Source organism: Panicum hallii, chromosome 8 (assembly GCF_002211085.1).
Source record: "Panicum hallii strain FIL2 chromosome 8, PHallii_v3.1, whole genome shotgun sequence".
In the NCBI taxonomy this organism is placed as follows: domain Eukaryota; kingdom Viridiplantae; phylum Streptophyta; class Magnoliopsida; order Poales; family Poaceae; genus Panicum; species Panicum hallii.
The window spans coordinates 15,071,070-15,098,925 of NC_038049.1; the positions used below are offsets into that span (position 1 = coordinate 15,071,070).

At 44.3% G+C, this 27,856-nt stretch overlaps 1 protein-coding gene and 1 pseudogene across 1 annotated transcript; one reads left to right on the plus strand and one right to left on the minus strand.

The window, feature by feature from the left end:
* The first annotated feature begins 11,082 nt into the window (after positions 1 to 11,082).
* On the plus strand, positions 11,083 to 13,567 carry LOC112903634 (annotated as a pseudogene).
* Positions 13,568 to 20,958: 7,391 nt separating this feature from the next.
* LOC112903329 (ras-related protein RGP2) lies at positions 20,959 to 22,885 on the minus strand. Its single transcript, XM_025972567.1, has 2 exons — positions 22,441 to 22,885; positions 20,959 to 21,723 (listed from the first exon to the last, which is right to left on the minus strand). Exons 1-2 carry the CDS (start codon positions 22,603 to 22,605, stop codon positions 21,235 to 21,237), a joined length of 654 nt encoding a protein of 217 aa, XP_025828352.1. The 5' UTR covers positions 22,606 to 22,885; the 3' UTR covers positions 20,959 to 21,234.
* Between the last annotated feature and the right edge of the window lie 4,971 nt (positions 22,886 to 27,856).

A 27,856-nucleotide genomic window follows, 5' to 3' on the forward strand; every position in this document is an offset into this window, starting at 1 on the left:
ATTGACTTTGTGAAGAGTAAATCCAATCTACTTGGTTGTCAACGACGTGGATGAAAAAGGGGTTAAGTGCTATTTGAATCAACAAAGAACATTGATGTTCTATCTTGGGCAGCACTGCCGCCCTCCCCCTTTTTCTTCCAAATCATGGAAAACCAAATTGATTCGATTTAAACCACCAAAATCAATTCTAAATGCCCCACATTACATCTAGTAACAGAAATCCGAGAGCAAAAACATCACATTGCACAGATCGAACACAAACAGATTTGGTTAGGGTTTCACCTTGACTGCCCGCGTGGAATGGAGAGGGAAGGAGAGAAGGGGTCCGGCCAAGAACCCTAGCCCTTGGGTGCTGACGAGCAGGAGAATACCCAGGGACGGCGCAGCAATGCTGTGGCAGAGCGCGCGGCGGCCGTCACTCCGTGGGCGCGCGAGAGGAAGGGAGAGCGCACGGTCACAGGCGACGGGGAAAAGAGAGAGAGTAGAAGAGTTACTGCGGGGCCAGAGTGGATAGGAAAGAATAAAAGAGGGCCCCACAGAGCAGACGAGTCGGGCGAAATTTTTACAGAAACCCGGAAGGGCTGCACTGCCGCACAGGGAGCAGCACTGCTGCACCTACCCAGAGTGACCAGATTTAGCTACTATCTAGGTGACTCTTTTTATCTTAGATATGGACATATATTCTTCAAATTTCATGATTAGAAACAAATAATCAATACAAGCTATGGTCAGGATCCTTTGGAGTTGGTTTTGCAATTAGTTTTGAAACTCAATATGAAATTTTGTTTTACAATTCTTTTCTTACACATACTAGTTGATCAATTAAAAGGTGTGCAGGAATTCAAACCACGTTACGAGAATCAAGTATATTTAGCTCACTGCGCAAAGCACAAAACCTTGACTCATCAAGAGGCTTAGTGAAGATATCAGCTAGTTGCTTTTCGGTGCTCACATGGCGAATTTCGATATCTCCTTTAAGTTCATGGTCTCTCAAGAAGTGATGACGGATGTCAATGTGTTTGGTGCGAGAGTGTGATACAGGATTGTTTGCAAGTTTGATAGCACTTTCATTGTCACACAAGAGTGGGATTTTTGAGTATTGACATCCGAAATCTTTTAAGGTTTGCTTCATCCAAAGTAGTTGAGCACAGCATGCACCGGCTGCAACATACTTGGCCTCGGCAGTGGAAAGGGCTACACAATTTTGCTTCCTAGAGCTCCAAGACACTAGGGACCGTCCAAGGAATTGACAAGTCCCCGAAGTGCTTTTTCTATCTACTTTGCAACCGGCGTAATCGGAATCCGAATACCCAAGTAGATTGAATTTGGAGCCCTTGGGATACCACAAGCCAAGGTTAGGAGTGTGCACTAAATATCTCAAGATTCTCTTAACAGCCATTAAATGGCACTCTTTCGGGTTAGCTTGAAATCTAGGACACATGCACACACTAAGGATAATATCGGGTCTAGATGCACAAAGATAAAGTAGAGAGTCTATCATGGAACGATATACCTTGGTCTCCACGGGTGCTCCTTCTTCATCAAGATCAAGATGCCCATTACTTGGCATGGGAGTTTTGATTGGCTTTGCATTCACCATGTCAAACTTCTTTAACATATCTTAGGTGTACTTGGTTTGGCATATGAATGTCCCTTCCTTCATTTGCTTGATTTGAAATCCAAGGAAGAACTTGAGTTCACCCATCATAGACATCTCAAATCTCTTTGTCATGGTCCTACATGCTCTTGGAGCTTGCTTAAGCCCGTAGAGCCCCTTATGGAGCTTGAAGACGTGGTCGGGGAACTTGGGATCTTCAAAACCCGGTGGCTGCCTCACATAGACCAATTCTTGAATTGGGCCATTTAGAAATACACTTTTGACATCCATTTGGTATAACTTGAAGTCATGATGAGCAGCAAAGGCTAAAAGTATCCGAATTGCTTCAAGCCTTGCCACCGGTGCATATGTCTCGTCAAAGTCCAAGCCCTCAACTTGAGTGAAGCCTTGAGCCACCAATCTTGCCTTGTTCCTTATCACCACACCATTCTCATCTTGCTTGTTGCGGAAGACCCACTTGGTGCCTATGATGTTGGTCTTGGGTCTTTCCACCAAGCTCCACACTTGATTTCTCTCAAAGTTGTTGAGCTCTTCTTGCATTGCCAAGACCCAATCGGGATCCTTGAGAGCATCTTCAATCTTGGTTGGTTCCTTAGGTGACACAAAGGAGTAGTGTTGGCAGAAGCTTGCCAAATGTGATCTTGTTGTCACCCCCCTTCGAATGCTTCCAATGATGTTGTCAATAGGGTGATCCCATTGAATGATCTGGCGTAGTTTAGGATGCTCAACACCTTCTTCTTCTTCTTCACCTTCAGCTTCTTCTTCTTCAAATATGGGATCAAGATTGACCCCCTGAGTTGGTGGTGCAGGAGTTGGTGAAGCTGTTGCCGAGGTAGAGGGAGCGGCACTACCGCTCCTAAGTGCGGCACTGCCGCTCTGCTGATTTCCAGCAGGAGTGTGCTGCACTTGGTCAATGAGTACGTCAGCGGAGTCTTGTGCAGCAACAGCTTGTGGATCCTCCTCATCTATGGCCTGAACTTCTTGTGGCCTAATGACGCCGATGGCCAATTGCTTGATTGCCTCACATGGTGGATCCTCCTTTCCTACAACACTTGAATCAACTTGCTCTACTTGAGAGACGTTAGATTCATCAAATGTCACATCTATTGTGACTTCAACTCTTCCCAAGGTTTTGTTGAAGATACGATAGGCATGCTCATTTGATCCATAACCAAGAAGAATGCCTTCATCAACTTTAGGAGCAAACTTAGAGGTTCGGGGCCTTTTGTTTAGAATGAAGCATTTGCACACAAACACCCTAAAGTATGATACCTTTGGTTTGTTACCGGTGAGAAGTTCATATGAAGTCTTCTTAAGTTTCTTGTGTAAGTAGAGGCGGTTGATGGCATGACAAGCGGTGTTGACTGCTTCACACCAAAAGATATCCGATGTCTTGTACTCATTAAGCATCGTCCTTGCCATGTCAATGAGTGTCCTATTCTTCCTCTCTACTACACCATTTTGTTGAGGCGTATATGGGGTTGAAAACTCATGCTTGATGCCCTCATCATCAAGAAATTCTTCAACTTGGGTGTTTCTAAATTCGGTCCCATTGTCGCTTCTCACTTTCTTGATTGGGAGACCGAATTCCTTTTGTGCCCTTCTTGCAAATGTCTCCACCTTGTCTTGTACCTGGCACTTATCAAAGACAAAGAATACCCAAGTGAAACGGAAATAATCATCAACAATAACTAATCCATATTTGTTACCCCCAATGCTAAGGTAGGCAACCGGTCCAAAGAGATCCATATGAATCAACTCCAAAGGTTGAATGGTGGTCATGATGCTCTTTGGTGGGTGAGGTACGCCTACTTGCTTTCCGGCTTGGCAAGCGCTACAAATCCTGTCTTTGTCAAAATCAACATTGGTTAGTCCAAGAATGTGGTTGTCCTTTTGTAGTTTGGCCAAATTCCTCATCCCAACATGAGCTAGTCGGCGATGCCATAACCAACCCATGCTAGATTTTGCCACTAAACAGGTCTCAAGCTTAGGCTCACTTTTGTTGAAATCAACTAAGTAGAGCTTGTTCTTGAGGCGGCCTGTTAAGACAATAGAGGAATCCTCCCTACTAAAGACTTCCACACCCTTATTCATAAAGAGACAGTTGAAGCCTTTCTCACAAAGTTGTGAAACTGACAACAAATTGTAACTACACGAATCAACATGTAAAACATCAGAAATTGAATACTCAAGTGTAATAGCAATTTTACCAAGACCAATCACATCCCCCTTTGAGTTATCACCAAAAATAATGTTCTCACAAGAATCTGTAGTTGGGGAATATGATGAGAACATACTCCTTTCTCCGGTCATATGATTTGTACATCCGCTGTCAAGCACCCAACTTGATCCACCGGAGGAGTATGCTTACAAAACAGATTTAGTTCCTTGATTTAGGTCCCCAAATGTTTTTGGGGCCTTGCATATTAGTAACAAGAATCTTAGGAACCCAATTAGAGGTGTTAATATAAATATTTCTATCTTTGCCAACATATTTGGCATACACCTCCCCCTTGCTGTTGTTCTTCAACACAAAGCATGAACTCAAGCTTTGTCTATGTGCATGAGCCTTCGGTTGATAAGAATATCTATTTGGGGTGGCCCAGATGGTATTCTTCGGCTTCTGGGGCTCATTCTTCACTTTGTAGACCTGCTTCTTGGGCTTATCATGAGCAAAGGAAAAGTAGGTGATCTTCCCCTTTCTTGGGGGTGTGGCACTGCCGCCCTTCACAGCGGCACTGCTGCGCTTGACAGGCTGTGCTGCTCGGGTTGGCTTTTGTGTCACACTCTGTGCAGGTCTATCTGTACCTATCTTCCCTTTGCTGATGAACTGAACACACTCAAAACCATTGATCACTTTGCGACCATTGGTTTTGTTACCCTTTTCATGACCAAGTCCATTTTTGATGTGAGGTAATCTTCCATCCTTGTATTTTGGCCTCTTTGATTGATCATCTTTGCCACTTTTGTTCAGCATAGCATTGAGCCTAATAATCTCCTTTTTCATTGCCTCCATGTTTGCAAGGTTAGTGGAATAAACATTCAAATCAACATTATAACATTTTCTATAATCTTGACTAGTGGAGGGAGTAGAGGTGTCCTTTGCTTTAGAAGGATGTGAGGTGCTCTCCCAAAGAAGGTTATATTGCATTTCAAGTTCCTTGTGCTTTTCATCTAAGACACAATACTTATCATTGAGTGCAATATTTGCCTTCTTTGTGAGAGCATGTTCTCTATGCTCATTAGCCAAAGCTTTGCGCAAGGAGGACACCTCACTTCTTTCTAATGCAAGAGCTTCCTTGCAAGCAATGTACAACTTTTCTTGTGCTAAGAGATCATCATCTCTAGTTGCTAGCTTAGCTTGTACACTCTCTAAGTCCTCCAAAGTTTTAGTGATGAAGATTTTAGTTGAAGGGTCTAATTTTCTAGTTATCTCATTTAGTTCCTCATCACTAGAGACATCATCTTCACTAGAGCTATCACTAAGTTCACTAGAGATATCACCAGGAGATGGTGAGGGAAGAGGTGTGGCTTTCAGTTTTACCTTCTCACCCTTTGCCATAAGACAAATGTGAGAGGAGTGGTAGTCATCATCATCGGACATGTTGTTGAAGAGCCTTGGTGTAGAGGATGGCTTTTGGATGGCTATGGTGGCAATCTTCACTTCCTCTTCACTTGAATCCTTACTCAAAACCCATTCATGCCCAATGTGTGCCTCTCCCGTAGGCTTCTTCTTTCTCTTGAACTCTTGCTTGTGCTCATGCTTGCTTTCATGGTTGTTCTTCTTGTAGTTGTTGCTTTTCTTCTCATAAGAACAATTTGCTATGAAGTGCTCAGTGCTGCCACAATTATAGCAAGTCCGATTCTTTTTGTTTGGGAACCTTCTTTGCACGAGCTTGTACCCATTTGATTTCAGCCCTTTGTTATATTTCTTGATGAATAGTGCCATATCATCTATCTTCTTGAAATCTGCCCCATGGTCTTCTTCTTCACTTGAGGAGGAAGTTGGATCATCGTTTTGTTGCATTTCCTTCTCTTTCTTGGGCTGAGAAGTAGAAGTTTGCTTGCTGCCCATTTGCCTTGCTTGAACAGCTTTGTTTGCTTGATTTATTGGCTTTGAGAGCTACATCTTTGATTTTTATGCCATCCAACCTTGCTTGCAACTCACCAAGCTTTCTTCTCTCATTTGCTTCTTCTCTTTGCATATCAAATATCAAAAGTCTTCCAAGCACATCATTGGGAGTGAAGTGCTCAAATTTTTTCTTGTCTCTAATCAAGGTGACTACGGTCTCATTTCTTGGTGAGTAAGCTTCTAACATGATCTTTACTACCTTGTGGTCATCAAGCTCATCACCACCATAGCCTCTAATCTTGCCCACCAAAATCATCAACCTATCAAACATCTCTTGTGGCCCTTCTCCATCAACAATGACAAAACGGTTGAGCTTGGCCATCAACAAGTCAATCTTTGCTTTTCTCACTTTATCAACACCTTCATGTGCTAGATGCAAAGTGTCCCAAATCTATTTTGCAACATCAACATTCATCACTCTATTGTACTCATTTCCATCCAAGGCGCTAAGAAGAATGCTTGTGGCTTGGCCGTTGAGATGGACAGCAGCTAGTTCTTCATGTGTGGGAGCTTCAGGGTCCTCCGGTCCTTCAAAACCACTGCACACAATCTCCCAAAGACCGGGGTGAAGACCAATAAGATAGGCTCTCATCAAGTGATTCCACTCGGCAAAGTTGGTCCCATCGAAATGAGGCAACTTGCCCACGGGTACATTAATGAAAGACTTCTTATTATGGTTACTGAAACAAGAGAATAATTGAAGGATACAGTGGAGTATTTGTTCTTGTTGGTACTGCTCTCATCCTTCTTCTTCCTCTGACCCTTCTTGCTGTCCTTAGAGATGTGGTATGATACATCATCATCACCATCATCCGAACTAGATGATAGTTCACTTGATGATGCTTCATACACCTTCTTGGCCCTTTCTTCTCTCCTCTTGGCTCTTTCTTTTCTTGTGATTCTTCTAGCTTGCTTGCGGCTCAGCTTCTCTTGAAGCTTCTTCTCTTGCTCATGCTCCTCTCTTTTCTTGAGGTTTGCTTCTCTTCTTTCTTTTCTTCTTGTGGCATCGGTGGTGTTCCCTTCGGGAGCATCCTTGAGAGTGGAGTTGCTGGCTGTAGATAGTGACAGCTCACTACTACTGCCAACATTCTCCACGCGAACTTCATTTCCCTTGCCACTGGTCTTCCTCGAACCTCCACCGGTCTCCATACTTCACGCGGTGAAGCGTATACGAAGCAACACGGCTCTGATACCACTTGTAGGATCACGGGACCAGTAAAGAGGCCTAGAGGGGGGTGAATAGGCCTGCAAAAACTCAACTCCAAATTCTCGTTAGAGGAGAGTGCGGCACTGCCGTGCCGAGTGTGGCACTGCCGTGCTCAACCAGAACACAAATTACAGAATTCAAAATCTGACGAACCAAAAGTAGATCGAGTTAATTTCTAGGTTTCCTGCAGGTGTCAGCAACACATATATGGAACTAAAACAGATAACACCACAGTAGATAAATAGATCGGCCTCAAACCTAGAACAAGAAAGTATCTTAGCAATAAAGTAAATCAGCACGCGAGACAAAGATTTATCCCGTGGTTCGGCGTCGCCACAAAGGCTGGCCTAAGTCCACGTTGTTGAGGCTGCCACAAAAGGCTTGAGCTTCACCACAAAGGTCGGCCCTTCCTCGTTCTCAAGTCAAGAGAGTGAACTCTTGAGATGAGGGGTGATTTTACTAGCTGCAAGAGAAGTTTACAGACCTCCCAAGGCCGCCACACGAAGGGGCAAGCTCAAGGGCGACGCCTAGCCGGCTAGGAGCAAGCTCCAAGAGTAACAAACCCTAGAACCGCCGGCCAAACGTGAACCAAATGCTCTTTTGAGTGAGGGAATCAGTAGATCCGCTCTCCAATCGAAGTTTGCTGCCCTTTCCCTCAAGATTTGGTGGTTGGATGTGGAGATCCGCTTGGGGGAAGGAGTGGGAGCAATGGAGGAGAGAGAGAAGAGCTCTGGTTCTTTCTTCTGTGAATCTGAACGTTTTGGAGCACTGTTGGGAGGTCAGTAACCGTTGGGGAATTTATACCCCTCTGGTCCCAACGGTATATTAAGTGCAGCACTGCCGCACCCATCAAAACAACTCTGCTGGATGTGAAATTTTGCTGGCTGTTTTGGTTGAGTATGAGGATGTGGTTTTCAGGATTTGAGCATTTGGTTCAACAGTTGGACAGTTGTTCTTGGATCCCTCTTTATAGTACGGCTTTTCTTAAACTCAATATTCAAAATATAAAATAAATTAAGCCTTCATGAGTCAAGATAGCCATCATACTGATTTGGGGAATTCTCCAACCTGTACATCATCCTCCTTTTAAATTACCTGCATGTCATCTCGATGAATCTCATTAGTTCCCTAATTAGGTGGTCATCAATGCCAAAACCCACAAAGAGCTTGATTGCACTTACACATTGCCCGCATCATGTCCTTTAGTTCCATATGGGACACGCACTCAGTATCGTCCGGAAGTGTAGAAGGAGAGGTCTCGTCCATCGGCACCTTTCCTATCATGGTTAGAGCAAAACAGAAATGAAGGCAAAAGGTTGTGAACCCTACGACTACACTCTCTGAAATGGAAGTGGAAAACAAGCAGTAAGATGTGTCTTACCCTGCTCTTACCAGTGCCTTACCAGCACTCCAGGTGGCAAACGGTGACTGGTATGACAACACGAAGAGAGTAGGTGTGATTGCAAAGGGTACCTGTTCTGCTCAGGAGAAGGTGGAGCTTGGGAATCAAATGTAGTATATGTATGTGGCACACAAGTTAGTAACAGATAGCAATGCTGAATAAGTGTCCAAAGAACTTGACCTAGTTGCTGGCCTAAAAATGTATTAGAACAGTGGTAGCATCAAGCGAGGAATAAGGATCAAAGATGATGAACAACAATTGCTGAATAAGTGTCCAAAGAATTTGACCTAGTTGCAGAATCAATAGGTATCCAGTAGCTCACACAGAAAACAAAAATTTACCCCCTGTTTTGTCTTTTAGCACTAGTAGGAATCAAATTTTTGTTTTTTGCTTTTGTTTGTTTGATATTTATTTCTCAACCAGGGGTACAAGAGAATCAATAGCACCAGATATCAGCTCAGACCGATGAAAGATGTGATCGGTACAAATTCAGGAGCGTTTGGGAAAACTTGTGCTGGAACTTCGGAGCCCGAATCAAGTGCCTTCATGATTTTTTTTATTTTTTTGAGAACACCAAACCCGGCATATCCGGGGAATCCTATGTGCAACTTTTCGAGAGCTTTCCGGGAAAAAAAATTCACCTCAATCGGAGTTCTAAGCGAAAAGTTATGCCCATTTTAAGGAGGACCCTCCGAATTAGGTTTTGTGGCGGTGGAAACCGAATCGGATGCGAATCGGTGGATCGGTGGATGGAAATTTTTTTGTAGATTGATTTTTTTTATGGCAGCGGATGGAAGAAAAAAACTGAGCCAATACAATCTAAACCAGCAACCAAACTCAACCTAGGACACGAACTCAGAACTACGGACTCCGAAACTAAATTGTGCAAAAGGCTGAGCGAGGGTTGTCGGTTGAAATGAGTAAATTTTTTTGGCCTTTTGTGGACTATAGGATGGAAACAAAACAAATTTAAAGGCACACAAGTATACCTCACGGGCAACTTGATAACTGATACCACTTGATAAGAGGTTGAGTCCCGATCTTCCGAGAGGTACGGTAAACTTGATTGGTGGAGAACTCGACGTTGATGATCCAAGGCTCCAAACGAATAGAACCCCGCAATCACTACACCACTGCTCCGTTGGTTATCACCTGTATCGCACGAATGACCTCGCCACGAAAGCTTATCCCTGCAAGCGCAATCAAGAACACAAGCAAGAATAGGAGATGCAATCAAACAGACTTGAATACGAGGTGGAGTCTCACAGACCGATGAATGACGACACTGTTCGATGACAGATTGATTCTAAGCAAAATCCAAACCCTAAAGTGGCAACAACTACTGAATAAAAGGGAGTTAGGGGCGTGCAAGTCCTCTGGACGCAACCCTAATGGGCTTCAATACGGTACACGGGCCAACGGCCCAACAGACGGTGACACAGTATCCTGACACATTCTGGACACCGACTTGTGTCGATGATTCCTGTTGATTCAGGAGAAATTTTGATGTGGAAACGGTGCCATTGGAAGCTCTATGAAATTCTAGTTCCAACCATATATAGAACGTCCAAATCCGACTCCATATGTGGCCAGGGCGTCAGTTCTGGTGAAGTAAGGTTCTGGAATCCGAGGTGGAGTCGAAGTCAAGTCGGGCATGGACTCCTCTTGGTGTGAACGTCCTAGCTCCTCCTCCTTGACTCCTTGGCCTTCTCCAAGTCCTTGCTGGTCCTCTCCATTATTCCTAATAATAACACATGCATTCTAAAAAATAATTGACAAGGTTAGAACGTACCAGAAGATCCAACTGTCGCGCACGTGCTCTAGTGATCGGTTCTTGCATAGTATGCAAAGGAGAGATGTCCCCATCATAAATGACTCTTAGTGAATATTTGTGCGATGATCTTCAGGCCTCTGAATATTCCCTTCATCGCTATCGCCATTAGCGAGGCCTTTATTTGGCCTTCCCTCTGAACAACACAGGCAATGAATCGGTACCAACTACGAACAGGCAGGACTGGCATGAATCGGTAGATGAATACTGATTACGATTCAGAGCAAGCAAAAGTAGCTGTACCCTTCACAGCAATGTATATATATCTAAGCGGCAAGCAAGCTTCCTTGGGTACCAAGAGGCGGAGAAGGAGCTGGAATGCTGGATATACAGAAATCCTCGTTCAGAAATGGAGCCATTGGCGAAGGGAAAGGTGACGAGCTAGAATACAAATGACAAGGAGATCTGAACCTTCTATACTGACAGCACTGTTAGTTAAATCTTTAGCCTGAGGATTGTTTAAAAGTTAGGATTGCATGTTTTCCTTTACTGTAATGCATGCGTCGAGCACCAGCCACCAGTTTGTGGTTTGTGGACGTGGGGATGGACAAGACGGAGCGCGATGCACGGACAGCCGCTTGGAAGCTCTGCACTTTGTAATTGTGTTCCAATAAATAGCAATACACAGAACAGAAAAGCTGCCGCTTTGCCGCAGCACCAACTCAAGTGTTCCACGTGTCCGCGTTAGCTTTGGGTGCGTTTCCAGTGTTCATCTTCTTCGTCCTCGGTCTCGCCACCTCGCCGTCGGCTTCTCCACCGATCCGAGTGTAACAAGCACAGCTCCCCTTACATAAAGGTGATCTAATTGCTCTTCCACTCTCTCCGGCCCGTTTAGTGTTGAGGCCCGCAGCCCACCCACACCACTCTCATTGTCGTCGTTGGCAATGACAGGATGGGGCGGGGCTCCACGGTTGCTCTCGCGGCGACGGCGGCGGCGGCGCGGCTTGTGTCACTGCCGATGCTTCTGGTGTCGCTGCCGGCCGCGGACATGTACGAGCAGGAGACCCGCCGAATGTTCGTGGAGTGGAAGGCCAAGTACAGGAAGACCTATACATACGCCGGCGAACAGGAGTGCCGGTACGCAGTGTTCAATTAGAGTCACCGCCGCGTCGCCTAGGCCAGGGCCGCCGGGGTGACATCTGGCCTCAACGGTTTCAGCGCCACCGCCACTGAGATCTACCGCGGGCGCGGGGTCCGAATAGGGGAGGAATCGTACGAGCAGGAGACCTGCCAGATGTTCGTGGGCTGGAAGTCCAAGTACGGCAAGACCTACAGGATGTCGGTGAGGAGTGCCAGTACAGGTTGTTCAACGCCGCCGCTGGGCAAATGAAAGCGCTCCCGGTTAAGAGCGGTAGAAGGTGAACTAGCTGATTCTTAAATCTTAACCTATGATTTAAGTTAGTTTGAACAAAATATAATTGAAAATATGCTATCTAGATGTGCAACTATAATTCATCTAGTGTAAAATCCTTGTCTCAAAATAAATTTTGCAACCTATAACTAATCCTAATAAAATATTATACTAAAAAGTAAAGCCACACAAGTTGTAAGTATGAAATACGGGAACCTAAAACAGAGGATGATAGGAAGCAAACTCTTGATACGAGGATTTATCCCATATAATCGGTAGACACTAAGCCACCCCTAGTCCACGTTTTTGAAGCACACACAAATAGTATTGCTTTCCGATCAACAAGTCTCTTCCGGGACCGTTCTTGACTTGCCACAAAGGCTCGGCCACTAAGGCTCACGCCAAGTTTCCGGTCACATTGATGCCGCCTCACTATGGAGCTTCCCATGAAGGATGGGTCTCCTCGTCTCCCGCACAAAGCAGTTGTCGACGCTCCACACCAAACCGGAGGGTCGAAAACTTGCCGACGAGCCATGAAGACTTCAAGAGGCCGGCACACCGAGACACAAGATCACAACACCTTGCTCTCACACTCTATCTAGAGCTAGCCTAGCACTACACCTCACAAAGCTTATGCTAAACCTAAGAATTTGATAAATGAGCTCTCTGGATGGCTTGGAGAACTTCAGTAGAGTTTCTGTAACTTCTCACAAACTCCAGCAATCTCAAATGACCCAGGGTGAGATCTTATATAGGCTAGAGATCCACTTCTAGCCGTTGCTTGCTTTTCTACCGAAAAGTCTAAAACGTCGGTTAAACCGGTCACAGCCATTGGCTTAACGGGCCACGCTTAAGCTTGTTTGCATCATTGTACCGATGCATTGCACTGACGAGCGTTGGTTTAACCGGTCATAGAGAACTTCTTGATGTAGTTAACTCCCAAATCTCTCGGGCAATCTAAATAACAATTGCACCGACAGCTTCTCTGTGAGCGTCGGTTAAACCGGTTGTTTGGTCAGTTTAACCAGTCCTTTTGTCATTTCTGCACTTGACTATCATTTGAATTTCTAATGCACCGACCCGTTATTTTTTATGGGTGTCAGTTCAACCGGTCCTTTGAATATTTCTGCCACTTGTCCAAATCGCCGCCGCGGTTCTCTGGTTTTTCACTTCAGTTTGGATGTCTTGACTGCGATTTGGACTGTCTTGTATATGGATTGAACTCCATCTATAGGATCTAGAAATCATACAAACTTGAGCTTACAAATTTATTAATACCATTAACTATGTTCTTACACAATCACCAAAATTACGATCATAACGTAAAAGGGCCATGTTCCTTGCAGCAAAACGTGTATGGCCTCAACCAATTCGGCGACCTCACCAACGAGGAGGTCCAACAATGCTGCTACCCGGAGATGGAGGACCGAGAGCTGAGCGCCAGGTGCCAAGCCGCCGTCCCCGACCCGGGCTCGGATCTGGTCCACAGGACGCTGATTCGGTACCAGGTAATCTTGCTAGCTGTTTTTAGTTTCTTTATTATCATTGTTTTTTCTTTACATGTGGTTGATTACCATTTGCATCAAATGGGGATTATGGATTTTGCTTATTTCCCGCTCCCACGTACTAGTCTAATTATTGATTTTGTTTGGTCAACTGCACTAGTTTCTTTCCACTAGAAAACTTAGGGCGCGGCCCTGCCACGCCATCTTTGAGGTAGCCGGTGTGATTTTATTGCCTTAACGAATCTAAGTGCAAAGCTGCTAGAAAATAATCTTGATGTTATCCAGGTATAGTTGATGTAGTTTGATACATAATTTAGGATTGGGAGATATTATTATATCTATGATGCCTGGGAAAGCCTAAAGATAATTGATAAATTGATATAGTTTTACAGCACAGAAACAATGCGCTTAATTCATTTCTTCTGTAAAAAGAAGATTTCGATACATCTATTACAACATGTGCCTGCATTTTCTAGTTTGATAATCTGGGCTGGAAAGTTTCCAAAGGATTCAGGCTGTAATTTTACCTCTGTCTAGGAGAGTAAATTTCTCGTACTCATTGGTTATATTCAAATCATTATGATTTGTCTATACAAGTATAATTAGCAGTAAGTGAATTGAATCAGGGAGTGAAACCCAACATTATTAGAAACATAAATGTACCCAATGCAGCAAAGCTCATGATTAAACTATTTGAGAAACTCACACGGAACATCAGTACAGTGCAGTAATTCCGTTAGTTACGTGAAACTTTGGAACAACAGTGATGTCAACAACCATGTAAGCATGTCCTCATCTTACTGTGTACTTTCATTCATGACAGGGTATTCTTTAATTTTAATTTTCCAAAAAAATATTAAGATAAGGAAGATTTAGACATGACCAATTCTATATGCTCTTCATCTATAGCATCAAAATGCTTGGTGTACTTTAAAATCACAAAGCTAGTGCTCCGAAGAAAAAACATAATATTGTTCGGAGATAAGCACCACCACCAACAACGCCAACAATCAGCACGCTCCATTGTTATAAAACAACCGGCAAAAAGAGGTATGAGCACAACCACAAGAGACACTGAATTACGTAGTGATAGGAGGATGAGTCCTGATTTTCCGAGAGGTACGGTAAATTTAATTGGTGGAGAACTCGACGTTGATGATCCAAGGCTCCGAACGAACAGAACCTCACAATCACTACACCACTGCTCCGTTGGTTATCACCCGTGTCACACGAATGACCTCACCACGAAGGCTTATCCCTGCAAGCGCAATCAAGAACACAAGCAAAAACAGGAGATGCAATCAAACAGACTTGATTACGAGATGGAGTCTCACAAACCGATGAACGGCGATACTGTTCGATGACAGATTGAATCTAAGCAAAACCCAAAACCCTAATGTGGCGACGGCTACTAAATAAAAATGAGTTAGGGGCGTGCAAGTCCCTTGGACGCAACCCTAATGGGTTCCAACACGGTACACGGGCCAACGGCCCAACAGACGGTGACGCAGCATCCTGATAGATTCTGGACGCCCAATTGTGTCAATGATTTCCGTCGACTCAGAATGAATTTTGAGGTGAGACCCATTCCATTGAAAGCTCTATGAAATTCTGGTTCCAACCATATATAGAACATCCAAATCTGACTCCGTATGTAGCCAGAGCATCAATTTTGGTGAAGTTAGGTTTTGGAATCCGAGGTGGAGTCGAAGTTGAGTTGGACATGGACTCCTCCTTGGTGTGGACGTCCTAACTCCTCCTCCTTGACTCCTTGTCCTTCTCCAAGTCCTTGCTGGTCCTCTGCATTGTTCCTAATCAATAAAATATGCATGGAACCAAGCGTAAGTTGTGAAAAATAATTGACAAGGTTAGCACCTACCTGGAGATCCAACTATAGCGCACGTGCTCTAGTGATCGGTCCTTGTATTGTATGCAAAGGAGAGATGTCCTCATCACTTGCCCTCGTGGTGGCCGACAGGCACAAGCGTGTCAGAGCCTGCCGGCCCCCGACTGCATCACCTACTCATGCTGCACGCGCTAGCTATCAAAGCAGCGAAACCGCCCGGCCGCGCCTTGTTACCCCGCCAGCCGCCGCATGTCCCGGCCCGGACGCCGAGACCCGCTCCAACCGCACTGAACCCTAGCCCCTGCCACGCCTATAAGAGCACCGAGCGCCACGCAAGCCCTAGCCTTAGGGTTTCCCCCTTGTCCGCCGCCACAACCCGAGGAGGGACAAGCCGGGAGGGAGAAGGAGAGAAGGAAGAGGAGCTCGAGGAGGAGGACCGGCCGCCAAAGCTTCGCCGCGCCTGTGCCCGTACGACGACATCGACGCAGCTGCTCGGCATGGCATGGCACTAGGCCCTTTGCTTCGCCTCATCACTACTCTGAGCATCCCCTCATCAGACCCGACCGGTGAGCGCCGCGCCGTTCCCCATCACCCTCCTGCTGTCGGGCTCCGCGCCGATGAGCCTTCCCTAGTGCAGCCCTAGGACCACCCCATCCCTTGTTGCCTCACCTACAGGAGCCCTTCGTGTCGCACCTTTTATGCAGTAGCTGCCATCTCCATCCCTCGCAGCCCAAACGCCATTGCGGCCCAGTACATCGGCACCCTGCGAGCGCTGAGGCCGTGCCGCGGCCTCAGCCAAGACCGAGTGCCCGCGCACATGCTCACCCAAACCTGGCCGGCTGCAAGGCCAAGTCTTGGCCTTGCTGCACCGCACCGCCACCGCTGTTGCCCAACCTCGCCGCCAAGGAGTGCCAGAGCCCCGTGCACATGCCCGTGCCTACGCCGGGCGAGCTAAAGGGCGAGCCTTGGCCCTGGCCCATCAGACCACCGACCTAGCCTCGCCACATGCCGCTGGTGCGACATGGCCACGCCACAGCCATGGTGACCGCGCACTACACCCGACGCCATGCTGTGGTGCACGCGGGCGCCACTACGGCATTTTGCCAAGCGCCTCGCGTGCGTCCACCACGCCCGCCCGCTATCACACACACGCACACACGCAAGCACCCGCACCAGATCTGGGCACAGCCACACCAGATCCACCTGAGGCGGACACTCAGACCCCACCTGGTAGAGGTGGGAGGAGCCGACTGACGCATGGGCCAGCCATGTCGGTAGCGGAAGCGGAAGAGGAGGAGGAGATCGGCAGCAGCCCAGAACAGCCCGCGGAGCTACTGGGAAAGAAGACGAAGCCGTTCCCCATGTCAAGCCAGCCGTCGGGCGTGCAACCGAGTCGGTCCTCGGAGCCACAGGCTGAGTCGGCGTGTTTAACTAGCCACCCCCGCGAGCCGGCCTGGGAGTCGCAGGTGGAGCCAGCCTCGCCAAGCCAAGCCGAGCCGAGCCGAGTTGGGCCAACCGAGACGGCCCAACACTTTCGGCCCAAAACCCGAGCCATGTTCCTTTTTCCTTTTCCTTTTAACCCGACCTGACCCATGGGTCCCACCTGTCTGTGTGACTGACTTGCGGCTCCGCCAGACCCTTTGACCAGTTTACCGTTGACCAGTCAACGTTGATCGGTCAACGCCGACGTCAGCAGGGCCCACTGCCGACGTCAGCAGAACTGAACCCCTCGGTGACGTCCTGCTGACATCACATGCCACATGGCATGCTCTGGTGCTGCCAGGTGTCACTGTGGTGTGATTTTTTTTCCGATAATCTTTTATTAATTTTAGAAATAGGTTTTTCTTAGAAAATTCATAATAAATCAACTGGGCCTCCGAAAATCATGAAACAAGTTTCATAATTCTTCTAAAATTATAAACTACCTATTAGAGTAGGTTTTGTGTGATTTGGATCTTATTTGGTTACTTTTGTGCACTTTTGCACTTTGGCCAGTTTCATAATCCTTCTCTCTGTAATATATCAGGTAAAGATTTTTCTGTGAATTCAGGGTAACCTGAATATCTGGAGCTGAATGCCAATTCTGTGGTAGCAAGACAACTGAAATGTACTCTTGACAGCAGCTTGGAATGCATCTTTGTTTTCCTCCATAGTGCAAACACTGCTCAGGCAAGTGCTTGTTTAATCTACTTGTTTGTCTTTCCTTTGAGTATCGAATGCATTTTTTCCAGTGTTGACAGTAGCTTGGATCCATCTTTACTTTCCTCCGTAGTGCAAACACTGCTCAGGCAAGTGCTCGTTTAATCTACCTCTGATCATTAGTCTCTGAATTAATGAGCTATTTTCTGCACAGGCATAATTGTTGGTTGAAGGTGGTTTCATCTGAACGCTACCGGGAAATAGATCTTTGCCGAGTGTCAAGTGTTTTGCCGAGTGTTTTTTTGGGCACTTGGCAAAGAGCGTCTTTGCCGAGTGTCATTTTCGGCACTCGGCAAAGACGTCTTTGCTGAGTGCCTTTTTTAGACACTCGGCAAAAAAGCTCTTTGCCAAGTGTCTTTTTTAGAACACTAGGTAAAGATAATTTTCAAATCATATTTTGAAGTAGTAAATTAATTCAAATAAAAATATTTTCAACTATAAAGTTTTGTAACTAATCAAGATGCACAATTCTTGTTTTGGACATTTCTTTATTTGACAAAATAAATGTAAATTTATTCATAAAATATATATATATCTCTCTCGTAGTTTATGAAACTACAAGAGAGATATATAAGATTTGTGAACAATATTAGAATTATCATGTCAGATGAAGAAATGATAAAAAACTAAAATAAACTTTGTAGATCTTGAGAAGTTATAAGATTTTACAGTTGGCAATATTTTAATTTGAAGTCATCTTGTCAACAAAAACTACATCTGAATATAGAAAATTTAAAATTCAAATTTTGAAAATGACCTCGAATGGAAAAACCATCAAAATTAAAGTTTTAGATCTCAAAAAGTTATGAAAGTTTGTAGTTGATAACTTTTTGATTTGAAATCATTATGTCATATTAAAATACGTTTGAAGTTTTCATATTTGAAATTCAAATTTTGTAAACGATCTAGGATGAAGAAACTACCAAAATAAAAGTTGTAGATCTCGAAAAGTTATGCCACTTTGTAGTTAACAACTTTTTCATTTGAATTTATTTACTATCTCAAATAAATAATTTACTCTCGGTTAATTATAATATGTGGAGAATAAAAACGTAATGTTGACATACTTGGTCCAATGATGCAGTGGTAGGGGGAGTTGATTATGTGCAGGAGGTCGTGAGTTCGAAACCTATCATTGACAACTTATGAAAAATTGCTAAAAAAAATGTGCATGCCTCCCCCAATAAATTTTTTTCCTGTTTCTTTTTTTTGAATTTTTTCCGATTTACATTTTGCCGAGTGCTTCTCTTTGCCGAGTGCTTTTTGGCACTCGGCAAAGACGTCTTTGCCGACGAAATCGCTGACGAATGCTCTTTGCCGAGTGTGGTCCTGAATCCGGTAGTGGAAGTACAAGCTAGTGTCAAGCTAATGGAATTCAGTATCGGCTAAGATTTCAGACTGAGGAGAGAAAGGGGAATCTGATAGATTAATGTACAAGATTGAATGTATCATATATTCATAGGAAAAATTTTAGTCATCCACTATATTTCCATTTTCTTTGTAGAGATATGATGCCATCAACGTGATTGTTTGTATCAGATTACGTCCGTTAATACTCGCAATGCAATTTGATCGGAATTTTTCACTTTTGAATGATGTCTGAGTGGAGTTTATAATTGGATGCCACTTCTAGGCTAATAGATTGGTTACAGTATTAGTAAAGAAATTCTAAGAGCTATCTATATTTTTAAACAAACAATGAATTGTTGCAATACAAAGAATCAATTAAAGTAGACACGAAAGCAAATGTGTCCGGAAGCACATATACAAGCTTAGGCATGAATTCTAGCATCTCTATAAAGCGTCTCGTGTATTCTAGACATGCTTAACAATTCTTATCAACGTGACACGCTTAACAATTCGTATCAGTGTATCGTGACATGGTCCATGCGGAGACGCTCATGACACGCTTACGAAAGTGGATCTATGTTCCGGTAGTGATGAAATGAAGCGTGTCTAACATATAAACAAAGTGTACCTAGAGGGGATTTTTCTTGTAGTGGGCATGCAAAACCAAAAAGATATGATATATTAATCTTTTTTGCATGCCTGTATTTTCTATTCAAATCCAGCCTTTAATTTATCAGTGGAATTAAGTGCAAACTTGAATGCTTAAATGGGTGATTTCCCAGTTGATCATGCATCAACTTTGCATCAATAGCAATATAGAATCCTGTAGAAAAAATCTTTAATATGGAACGATGTGACATAATGAAAATTGCTTCCTGCAAGTTTTCGCTGTTCATTTAATTGTTCTTTTGTGTACACAATACAACCTAAGTATTAGCGGTCATGATGTTCAGTGACATGTATAGCCCATTGAGCAGTGAGAGAAGAGAGGGTGTCGAGAACTAATACCCCTGAACTTGTGTACGAAGACAATCATCTATCATTCAGAAAACGAAACATTCAGAGTTGGGGTTTCTCGTTCCCGAACTCGGCGGAGATCCTTTCTCTTGATTCCATGTTCAGCTCACGTCAACGGGTTGATCTCCCCGGCGGCCACGGGTCGTGACAGCTGTCCAGGGCGGCAGGGTCGCAAGCGGGCAGCCAGGCAACGAGGCAGCCGCCGGCACCCTCCTCCGCTCTCCTGGCAGCCAGTAGTGCACCACGTCAGGTAATGGCTTCTCCATTCCCTCATCTGAGCTTTCAGTTTTTATAGTAAGCATAGTAGTAGATGTAGATCTCAGCCTTGCATGTTGTAACATTTTCAGATCGTTTTTTGGTTTATACATGGCAAGCCCATGGAGTCCTGTCAGTCTTGAAGATGAGGAAGAGATATAAGAGGTCAATGTTGAGGTATCTTCATATAGAACCAGCAGCAGAGGCGCCCTGGAACAGGTGCAGGTAACACCTGAACCTGAAGCAAGTGCGCAGCGCAGAAATAATTCAAAGAAACGAGCAAGATCAGAGGCTGATTCAAATGTATTATGATTTACGAAAGTATTGTTGTAGAATCTTCAAATGTAGTAGAACTAGAATCTTCAAATGTGGAATCTTCAATCCTATGATTCTACCAAGTTCTTTCTTAAGGATTGCAATCAAAATTTTTGTACTGCCCCACCTGAAGTTAATATTCTCTTTCCCCTATATTTTCATTAATCGAGGTTGTAAAAATACATGATATTAGAGTGCAAAAATTGGACTAATTTGTAGGATCATACATATAGAATATTAAGTTCTCCATCGTTCTATCCTATCAAAAATCTTGTGCAATTTCAACAACCTTGTATTCAGAGTCGGATCAGTTCTAATTTGTAGAATCATACAAATTGTATATCATACATATAGAATATGAGGTGATCTTCGGTACTGCGTTTGTAGAGATTAGGGGAAAATTGTTGTGCGATTATTACTGAAAATCTTCTAGTTCAGAAAATTTCTGGTAACAATAGGCCCGTTTATCTCAGCCCCGATGCGATGCAAAATTTTGAGCTTATACTGCTTGATTCAAATACTCCAGAATTTTGAGCTTATAATGCTGGACAGTCTGCATGTGCCAAAATTTTACTGACCTCGTAGTTTGTATCTCAAGCTCGTGCACTGGATTTATTTAATTCGTCGACAGTGACGAAAGAGTCCAGGTGATTGATTCCAGTCTGTCATCCTAACCGACTGGAACAAATATCAAAGGATATACTATCACTGACACACTGAGAACTGATAGAAGCATAAACAATCGACAAGGTGGCACATGAGATACGACCTTCAAAAACTTCCAGAAGGAAAACCGCTCGCTAACTATTTCAGTGATTCCAATACCCACTGTAATCATGGAGCAGGTGTGACTGGATACCAGCATACAACTCCAGTAGGAATAGGCTGCATAATCAACTAGGTAGACCAAAATGCTGAGAATACCACAACTGAATTGTGTAACTTTGACTATATAATTATAAGATATACTGCAGTGGCATGTAACTTCCAGAATGTAAATGGAATGAATCCTAATACACACATCTAACTTTTGATTCAGAAACACTGAAGAAACTGCATATGGTCCAGCGAGTTCACCCAACAAAGAAAAAAAAAGGTAAGAGTAGATATTCCCTCCACACCATTTGTGACTACAATGTTCCGCTTTCTACCAACACTTGTTGCCCAAGATTCTCTATAATATGATGTCTGAAGCCCGATTACATTTTAAGTAGAGCAGCATGCCTTCTTTGTATTTCCTGCAGTGCTGTCAATGTTGATGGTCTTGCCCTGGGAAGGTAGTGGAGCTGCTGCAGCTGCCGCTTCTTTGGCAGCCAGCGCTTTCCTGTTCACAATGCCATAGACCTCCGAGATGATAGTCTGGAACGCTTCCTCCACGTTTACCGCCTCCAAAGCTGATGTTTCCAGGAAGAATAACCCTTCCTTTTCTGCCAACGCTTTGCCTTCATCCTCAGAGACAGCCCTCAAATGTATCAGGTCAGACTTGTTGCCGACCATCATGATCACAATGCTGGAATCAGCATGGTCGCGGAGCTCACGCAGCCACCTGTGAACATTGTCAAAGCTCTGCCTCTTTGTGATGTCATATACAAGTAGAGCTCCAACAGCACCACGGTAGTACGCACTTGTAATGGCACGGTACCTCTCCTGCCCGGCTGTGTCCCAGATCTGAGCCTTTATTGTTTTGCCCTCCATCTGCAAAAGAAGTCTAGACACAATCAGGCATTGAAGAAATAGCGGCAGCAATAAATTCATCTTCATTACCAGAAGAGGCTGTCCAGTATAGGGCAGGATTGCAACGACATTTTGTCAACATTTTTCGTATCAAATGAATCACAATGCGAAGAAACAAAAGAGATAAACAGGGACCAGCCTAATTAAACAGCGAAGAAAATCTTAAGATGACAGTTTGGTTCACCTAACACTCAAGGACGGACAGGATGCCACATACATATCAGAGGCAGTAGCTGGCGCATCAATCTATCTACATCAACCAACTCAATGATGCGATCCAGGGCAATAAGGCCGATCTATCCAGCAAAATGATTTCGCTACAACACGGCAAAATTTCCAAACTAACAAAGTGTATGTCCGAATAATTACCAGGAGATGGGGTAAATAAAATTGACAGAACAATGCATTCGCCACATGTGAACAGATGATTTCCCAATAATCCCTCCACGAAGATTTGACGCATCATTTCAATGTCCTGCGCATGACGAAACGGGGACCGCGCATGACGAAACGGGCAGCTTTATCGGGATGGGTACCAGACGCAATCTTGGCTACATCATTCGCTCCACGAAGGCCACGAAGAACGAGATCTGGCGGGCTCGGATCGAGACGAAACTAGCCACGGGCGCTCGCGTGTGGAACAACTAGAGGGGGAATGGGGAGGGAATGGCGGCGGACCTGCAGGGACTTGGTGGCGAACTCGACGCCGATGGTGGATTTGGAGTCGAGGGAGAAGTGGTTGCGCGTGAAGCGAGAGAGGATGTTGGACTTGCCGACGCCGCTGTCCCCGATGAGCACCATCTTGAAAAGGTACGAGTACTCGTGATCCACCCGCCCGCCCATGTCTCTCCCCTGCTCTCCTGCTCGCCCGGGAGAGAAGATCTCTTCTCCGTGGTGAGGAGGTCCTGAGGGAGGAGGCGGCAGCCAAGAAAGGAAGAGGGGATTCGTCAAGAAAGAAGAAGAGGGGGAAAAGTAGGGAGTGCTGGCCTGGCCCTTGCGCTGGTGGGTGGTGGTGGGAGAGCACTAGCCCAACTAACCGAAGGGAATTCCGAACACAAGCCTCTCTAGGATTGCAAATTGCTCCGGTTACACAGAGGAATGGTTTTCTCAAACCTGGGCCCTGGGCAAATTTGGATTGCAAAAGGGAGCGCCACATCTATTTATCGTGCGGTCGGGTGGCAGGCACCGCGTCCAGAAGAGGCGCAGCCGCCGGCGAGCTAGGGGAGGGAGGAGGGATGGAGTGGCCGCCTGTGAGGGGTGAGAGGTGGGGGGAGCGGCTGCCGGCGAGGTCGCCGGCGGCTAGGGTGGTGGTCGAGGCGGTGGAGTTTAGGATTTAGGGTTCCGGAGCTCCAATAGCCACCGTCCCCAGAGGAGGAGGTCGGCGGCGGTGGCGGCCCGACGGTGGGGGCGGTTCGATCGGCGGCGGAGGCGAGGCGGCGCTGGTAGGGCCGGACATCCGTGGGCGGTGGCTGGAGGCGGGGGCAAGGAGAAGGCGGCAGTGGTGGACGGACGGCGCTGCGACGAGAGTGGTTAGCGGCGGTGGTGGAGGGTGGTAGCGGAGGCGGCGGAGGCGCCGGAAGGCTAGGGGCTCGGCTCTGCAATTGGATTGATTCCAATCACATAAAGTAAGGAATAGACGCCCCTAGAGAGAGGGAGTGTCTTCATACATGTCATCCAGATGATTTTCTTTTTAGCTATCAATCACTTTTAGGACCACTAAGATTGCTGCACATCAATGCTTGCCAAAAAAGAAAACTGAGTGATATAGCAATTGTTTACAACCGGAACAACAAACTTGGAAAATAAAAAATTGAGTAAGAACAAGGCGGAAAATCACTCAAAAACCTAATTTTCAATCGCTGTGTCTGAGATCCATCATTCAGAAGAGGCTCTCGACGGATCTCGCCTCTGCTTCCCCCCGCCAGAAAAGACAACATATCTAGAAATGAAGCTCCAAAAAGGATGGTGTGTTAATTTTCCAAAAGATGGTGCCTAGCTGATACTGTGTTTGTGCAAAGAAAATTGGCGGAGATAAATTTTAGGTTCTTGTTCATTCTATTATGGATTTTTCTTGAAAATAAAAAAATGCGACATAACATAGCAGGTCTGAGAAAACAAATTGCACAGAAGGGGAAATATCGGATGATTAGCACACCATGTATGGCAATACAATGTTAGTTGTAGACCAATACAAGCATTTCAAAAGAAAAAGACATTACAGAGATACAAGATAAGGTCCTGGAAAAATTGAGTGTTTCGCTCTACCATTGAATCTAAGGAAAATGAAAAGAAGACACTTCTGCAGGAGAATCTCAGTGCTTCCCATTATATGACACAACACTCGATAATTGAACACTACTTAGCAGGTGAGCAGAATATTGAAGAAATACTGAGAGAACAACTATGGTGTAGTTCAGCTTCGCTATCTATACTGGATTTAATTGGAAGATCTAGTTGCAAAGATGAGAGAATCAATACCCTGCAAAAGATTTTTAAAAAAATGAATACAGAAACTGAAAGAGAGTGAGATCTTACATTGCAAACTGAAAATGAAACTTTTAGAATAAAATATCTTGAGAAAAATTGTGGAAGTATAAGTGAAAATAATTCTTAAATTAAAATATTCATTGCAAACTGAACTGAATAAAATAGGTTATAAATTATAATGAACATAGCTACTAGATACTGAATAATGAACAATCTGTTTATCAGAATATTAATTGTTAAATGGAATTATTGATTACAAATTGAACTGAATACTAGAAATTATAGTGAACATAGATACTTAGATACCGAGGGTGTGTTCGTTTCACCCCTCTAAAACCCGAAATATCTAAACTTTAGAGATTTGGCACCGAACAGCTCTCTAATCCAGTCTCTAATAAGACTGCGATTCTTTAGAGGGACCGAGGCCTCTAAAATTTTTAGAGGCCTATAATGGAAAACGAACACACCCTGAATAATGATTGTTCTGTTTATCAGAATACTTGAATAGATTAAAAATATCCAGATATTTGAATACACTCATAATGAACACCGAAAACATTGAATACAACCAGAACCTTGGATAGTCAAAGAACACTAAATATTCAGAACACTGCATATACTGGATATACTGAACCATGTACAATCAGTCAACATTGTTCAACAAAAAGATCAGAGCATCTAACAAATCTACGAGAATGGTTAATGGACAATGACCTGGGTAACATGACAGATCCCTCAAATGATTTGGACCTGGCACCTGGGTACTTCAAGTTGATCTGTGCAAGTTGCAGCCCCTTCTCTATTGTTAAGGGTGGCCCGTTATCTTCATTGTTTCTTCTTACTACTGTCAACAATTATAGCAGGAGCGTCCTGCACCCGTCTTACGCAAACAAACTAGGCTATGTGATTCCCAAAACATGAAAAGCAAGTATGGCTTGCTGTTTTTTTTATAATAGGCTTAGCTCTAAATCTAGAAGGCACACGTCGCCGTCTATTTTTGGGGGGAAAACACAAATATTACAACAAAAGTGTGCTACAAATGCAACAGCTGGAAGGAGCTGTTGGAGCAGAGATTGAAGAAAATGCTACATCCATAGAATAGTGTACATATTTAAGGAGAAATTTTGGGCTGCAGTCAATCTCCACGCCACCAAACTCCAAATTATTCGACAAAGTTACACACAACAAGTCTCTCGACAACTGCGGTAACCAACCCAAGCACAAATCCATCAAATACCTACATCACTACCACTAAAAATCATTGCAGTAGCCGTCGCAGTACCGCATGAATCCAATCAAAAACACATCAAGCCACGGGACACGATTGAAACCCACCTAGATGCACGGAGCGAGTGCGCTGCTAGCGGTGATTGACAGAGCTGCCTGCCTAGACCATTGCCACGCCCCATGCCGCCCCGTCCCATTCTGTATCTCTCAGCCGCCCTCTGTCGCGACCACAACGATTTCGGCGAGAAAACCAAGCTTCCAGGGAACAAAATCTACTAGAACCTAACGGGCCGAGGGAAACTAAATGGGCCATGCATAATAGAAATAACCTGAAAAACAGAAACCGGTTAACCATTTCCACCAAAGCATGCACGAATGTAGAAACAATCTCAGCAACATAAAACTGAGTGATAAAGGAACAAAAAAAAAACAACCGGGTGACATATAGAAATTCCGTTGGAAAAAAGTGTTGGGGTTTCTCTGTTCTTGTGGTATATGAGCATTCCAAATATTAGAACAGTATAAATGGCCTGTTGACACCTTAATTTACTTAATGAAAGTGTTATATTTTCTTGCTTGTTACAATAATCACGAGTTGATGCCATGTAGATGATTAATGTGCGCGTCGCCGAGAAGTAGTTATTCACAGTAGCTTAAGCAGTTACCCAAAAGTGCTTCCCAAAACTTGATCGCCCTCCACTGGTGCGGAGTCTCGAAGAACACAAAATCCCGGAGGCCTGCGCCCAAATCACCAGAGCGGGGATGCACAGGCGCAACAAAACAGTGGAATGTTTCTTCTATGTGCCATACGTGAAAGAGGAGAGTTAAGTACCTATTTATAGGCTCTTTTCGGACTGTTGAGTATCTGCAGGACTAATGGCATCAGGTACAAATAACTCCCGCTGTTAAATGATAGTGGTAACTCTCCAACCATCAACCACTCCAGTTACTAGTCAATTGTTTCCAGTCATCAACACGTTAGTCACTGTCAGTTACTATTCATGATCAACAGCGGCAAAACACGACCAAGCCCAACCTACATATCACGTCACACTCGACTCGTATCGGCTCTGCATGACATAGTACTCCATGCCATGCCACAGATCGGCTTGTTGAGCGAGCATGTGTGCGTGTGGCACCCTTATGTTCCTCCAACTTCTCAACAAGTGCAGTCAAGCTCCAAGGTGGTTTTATTACAAATGTAACTACCACCATTTTCTATAAGCCTTATAAGTTAATTGATTGAATAATTTCTTAGTGGGCCTTGGATCTAATAAATCTAACAATCCCCAACAAATTTCAACGCACATGTTCAGTTCCATTACCGTTTGATATACCAGTGTTTCGATAAAGATCAAGTTAGCATTAACATCCACCTAGAGCATAAGCTACATTTGCACACAACTGAATAATGGACTATACCTTGAATTGATAGTTTTCTGTGAATAAGTTTTACTTAAGCCCTTTACCGATAATAAGTTGCAAAATGCATCCCATCTGGTTGGAACATATGAGTCGTATTCCTAGGCATTTTATGAGTCTTCAGAGATTATCTGATCTCATAGGCTATGATTAACAACCAAACTCCTAGAGGTGTTCACCTCCAAAAATATTTTTGCAAGTCAACATCTTTGCTTAATGATAAGCCGCTTGAATCACATTAAGGTATTAACCAACCTGCCATCCAGAATAAGAGAGAATGCATCTCCAACGGAGTGGGTTTGTACAAAAGTACTCTCCTGCTTAGTTAACCAATATCTTATTTCTCTATCCTACTTTATGGGATCTCCGATCAAATAGAATATGTTACCACTATGACGCAATTCTTTTGTGAATCTCAATCTCATCTCCTCGATGCCTCATCAATCACATTTCTTGAAAGACCTTTTCCAAAGTGACTCAATATATTTTTCACATAATGGGACTGCAGGAGTGTAACCCCACCATTTCCTTCTCTCAGCAGCTTAATGTTCAAAATCACATCAGACACTCCCATGTCTTTCATCTCAATGTTTTGAGAAAGAAATCTCTTGACATCCTCAATCACATTGAGGTTAGTTCCAAAGATCAATATATCATCAACATATAAACACAGGATCGTTCCACGTCCCCCACCAAAATGGTACTACACACACTTGTCAGCTTCATTCACAACAAAACTTGTAGAAGTGAGAGGCTTGTCAAACATCTCATGCAATTGCTTCGGTGCTTGTTTCAGGCCATACAAAGATTTTAACAACTTACACAGTTTTCATTCATGACCTTCTACTACATATCCATCAGTCTGATCCATATAAATTTCCTTGTCCAATTCCCCATTAAGGAAAGCCATCTAAATGTCCATATGATGAACGAGAAGGCCGTGTGAGGCAGCCAAAGA

Bases quoted from the DNA above. Each gene is read 5' to 3' on its own strand.
- LOC112903329 (XM_025972567.1), bottom strand. From the start codon at position 22,605: ATGGGCGGGCGGGTGGATCACGAGTACTCGTACCTTTTCAAGATGGTG. The intron at 21,724-22,440 runs GTCCGCCGCCAT...CTTCTTTTGCAG, and splicing joins TCGCCACCAAGTCCCTGCAG to ATGGAGGGCAAAACAATAAA.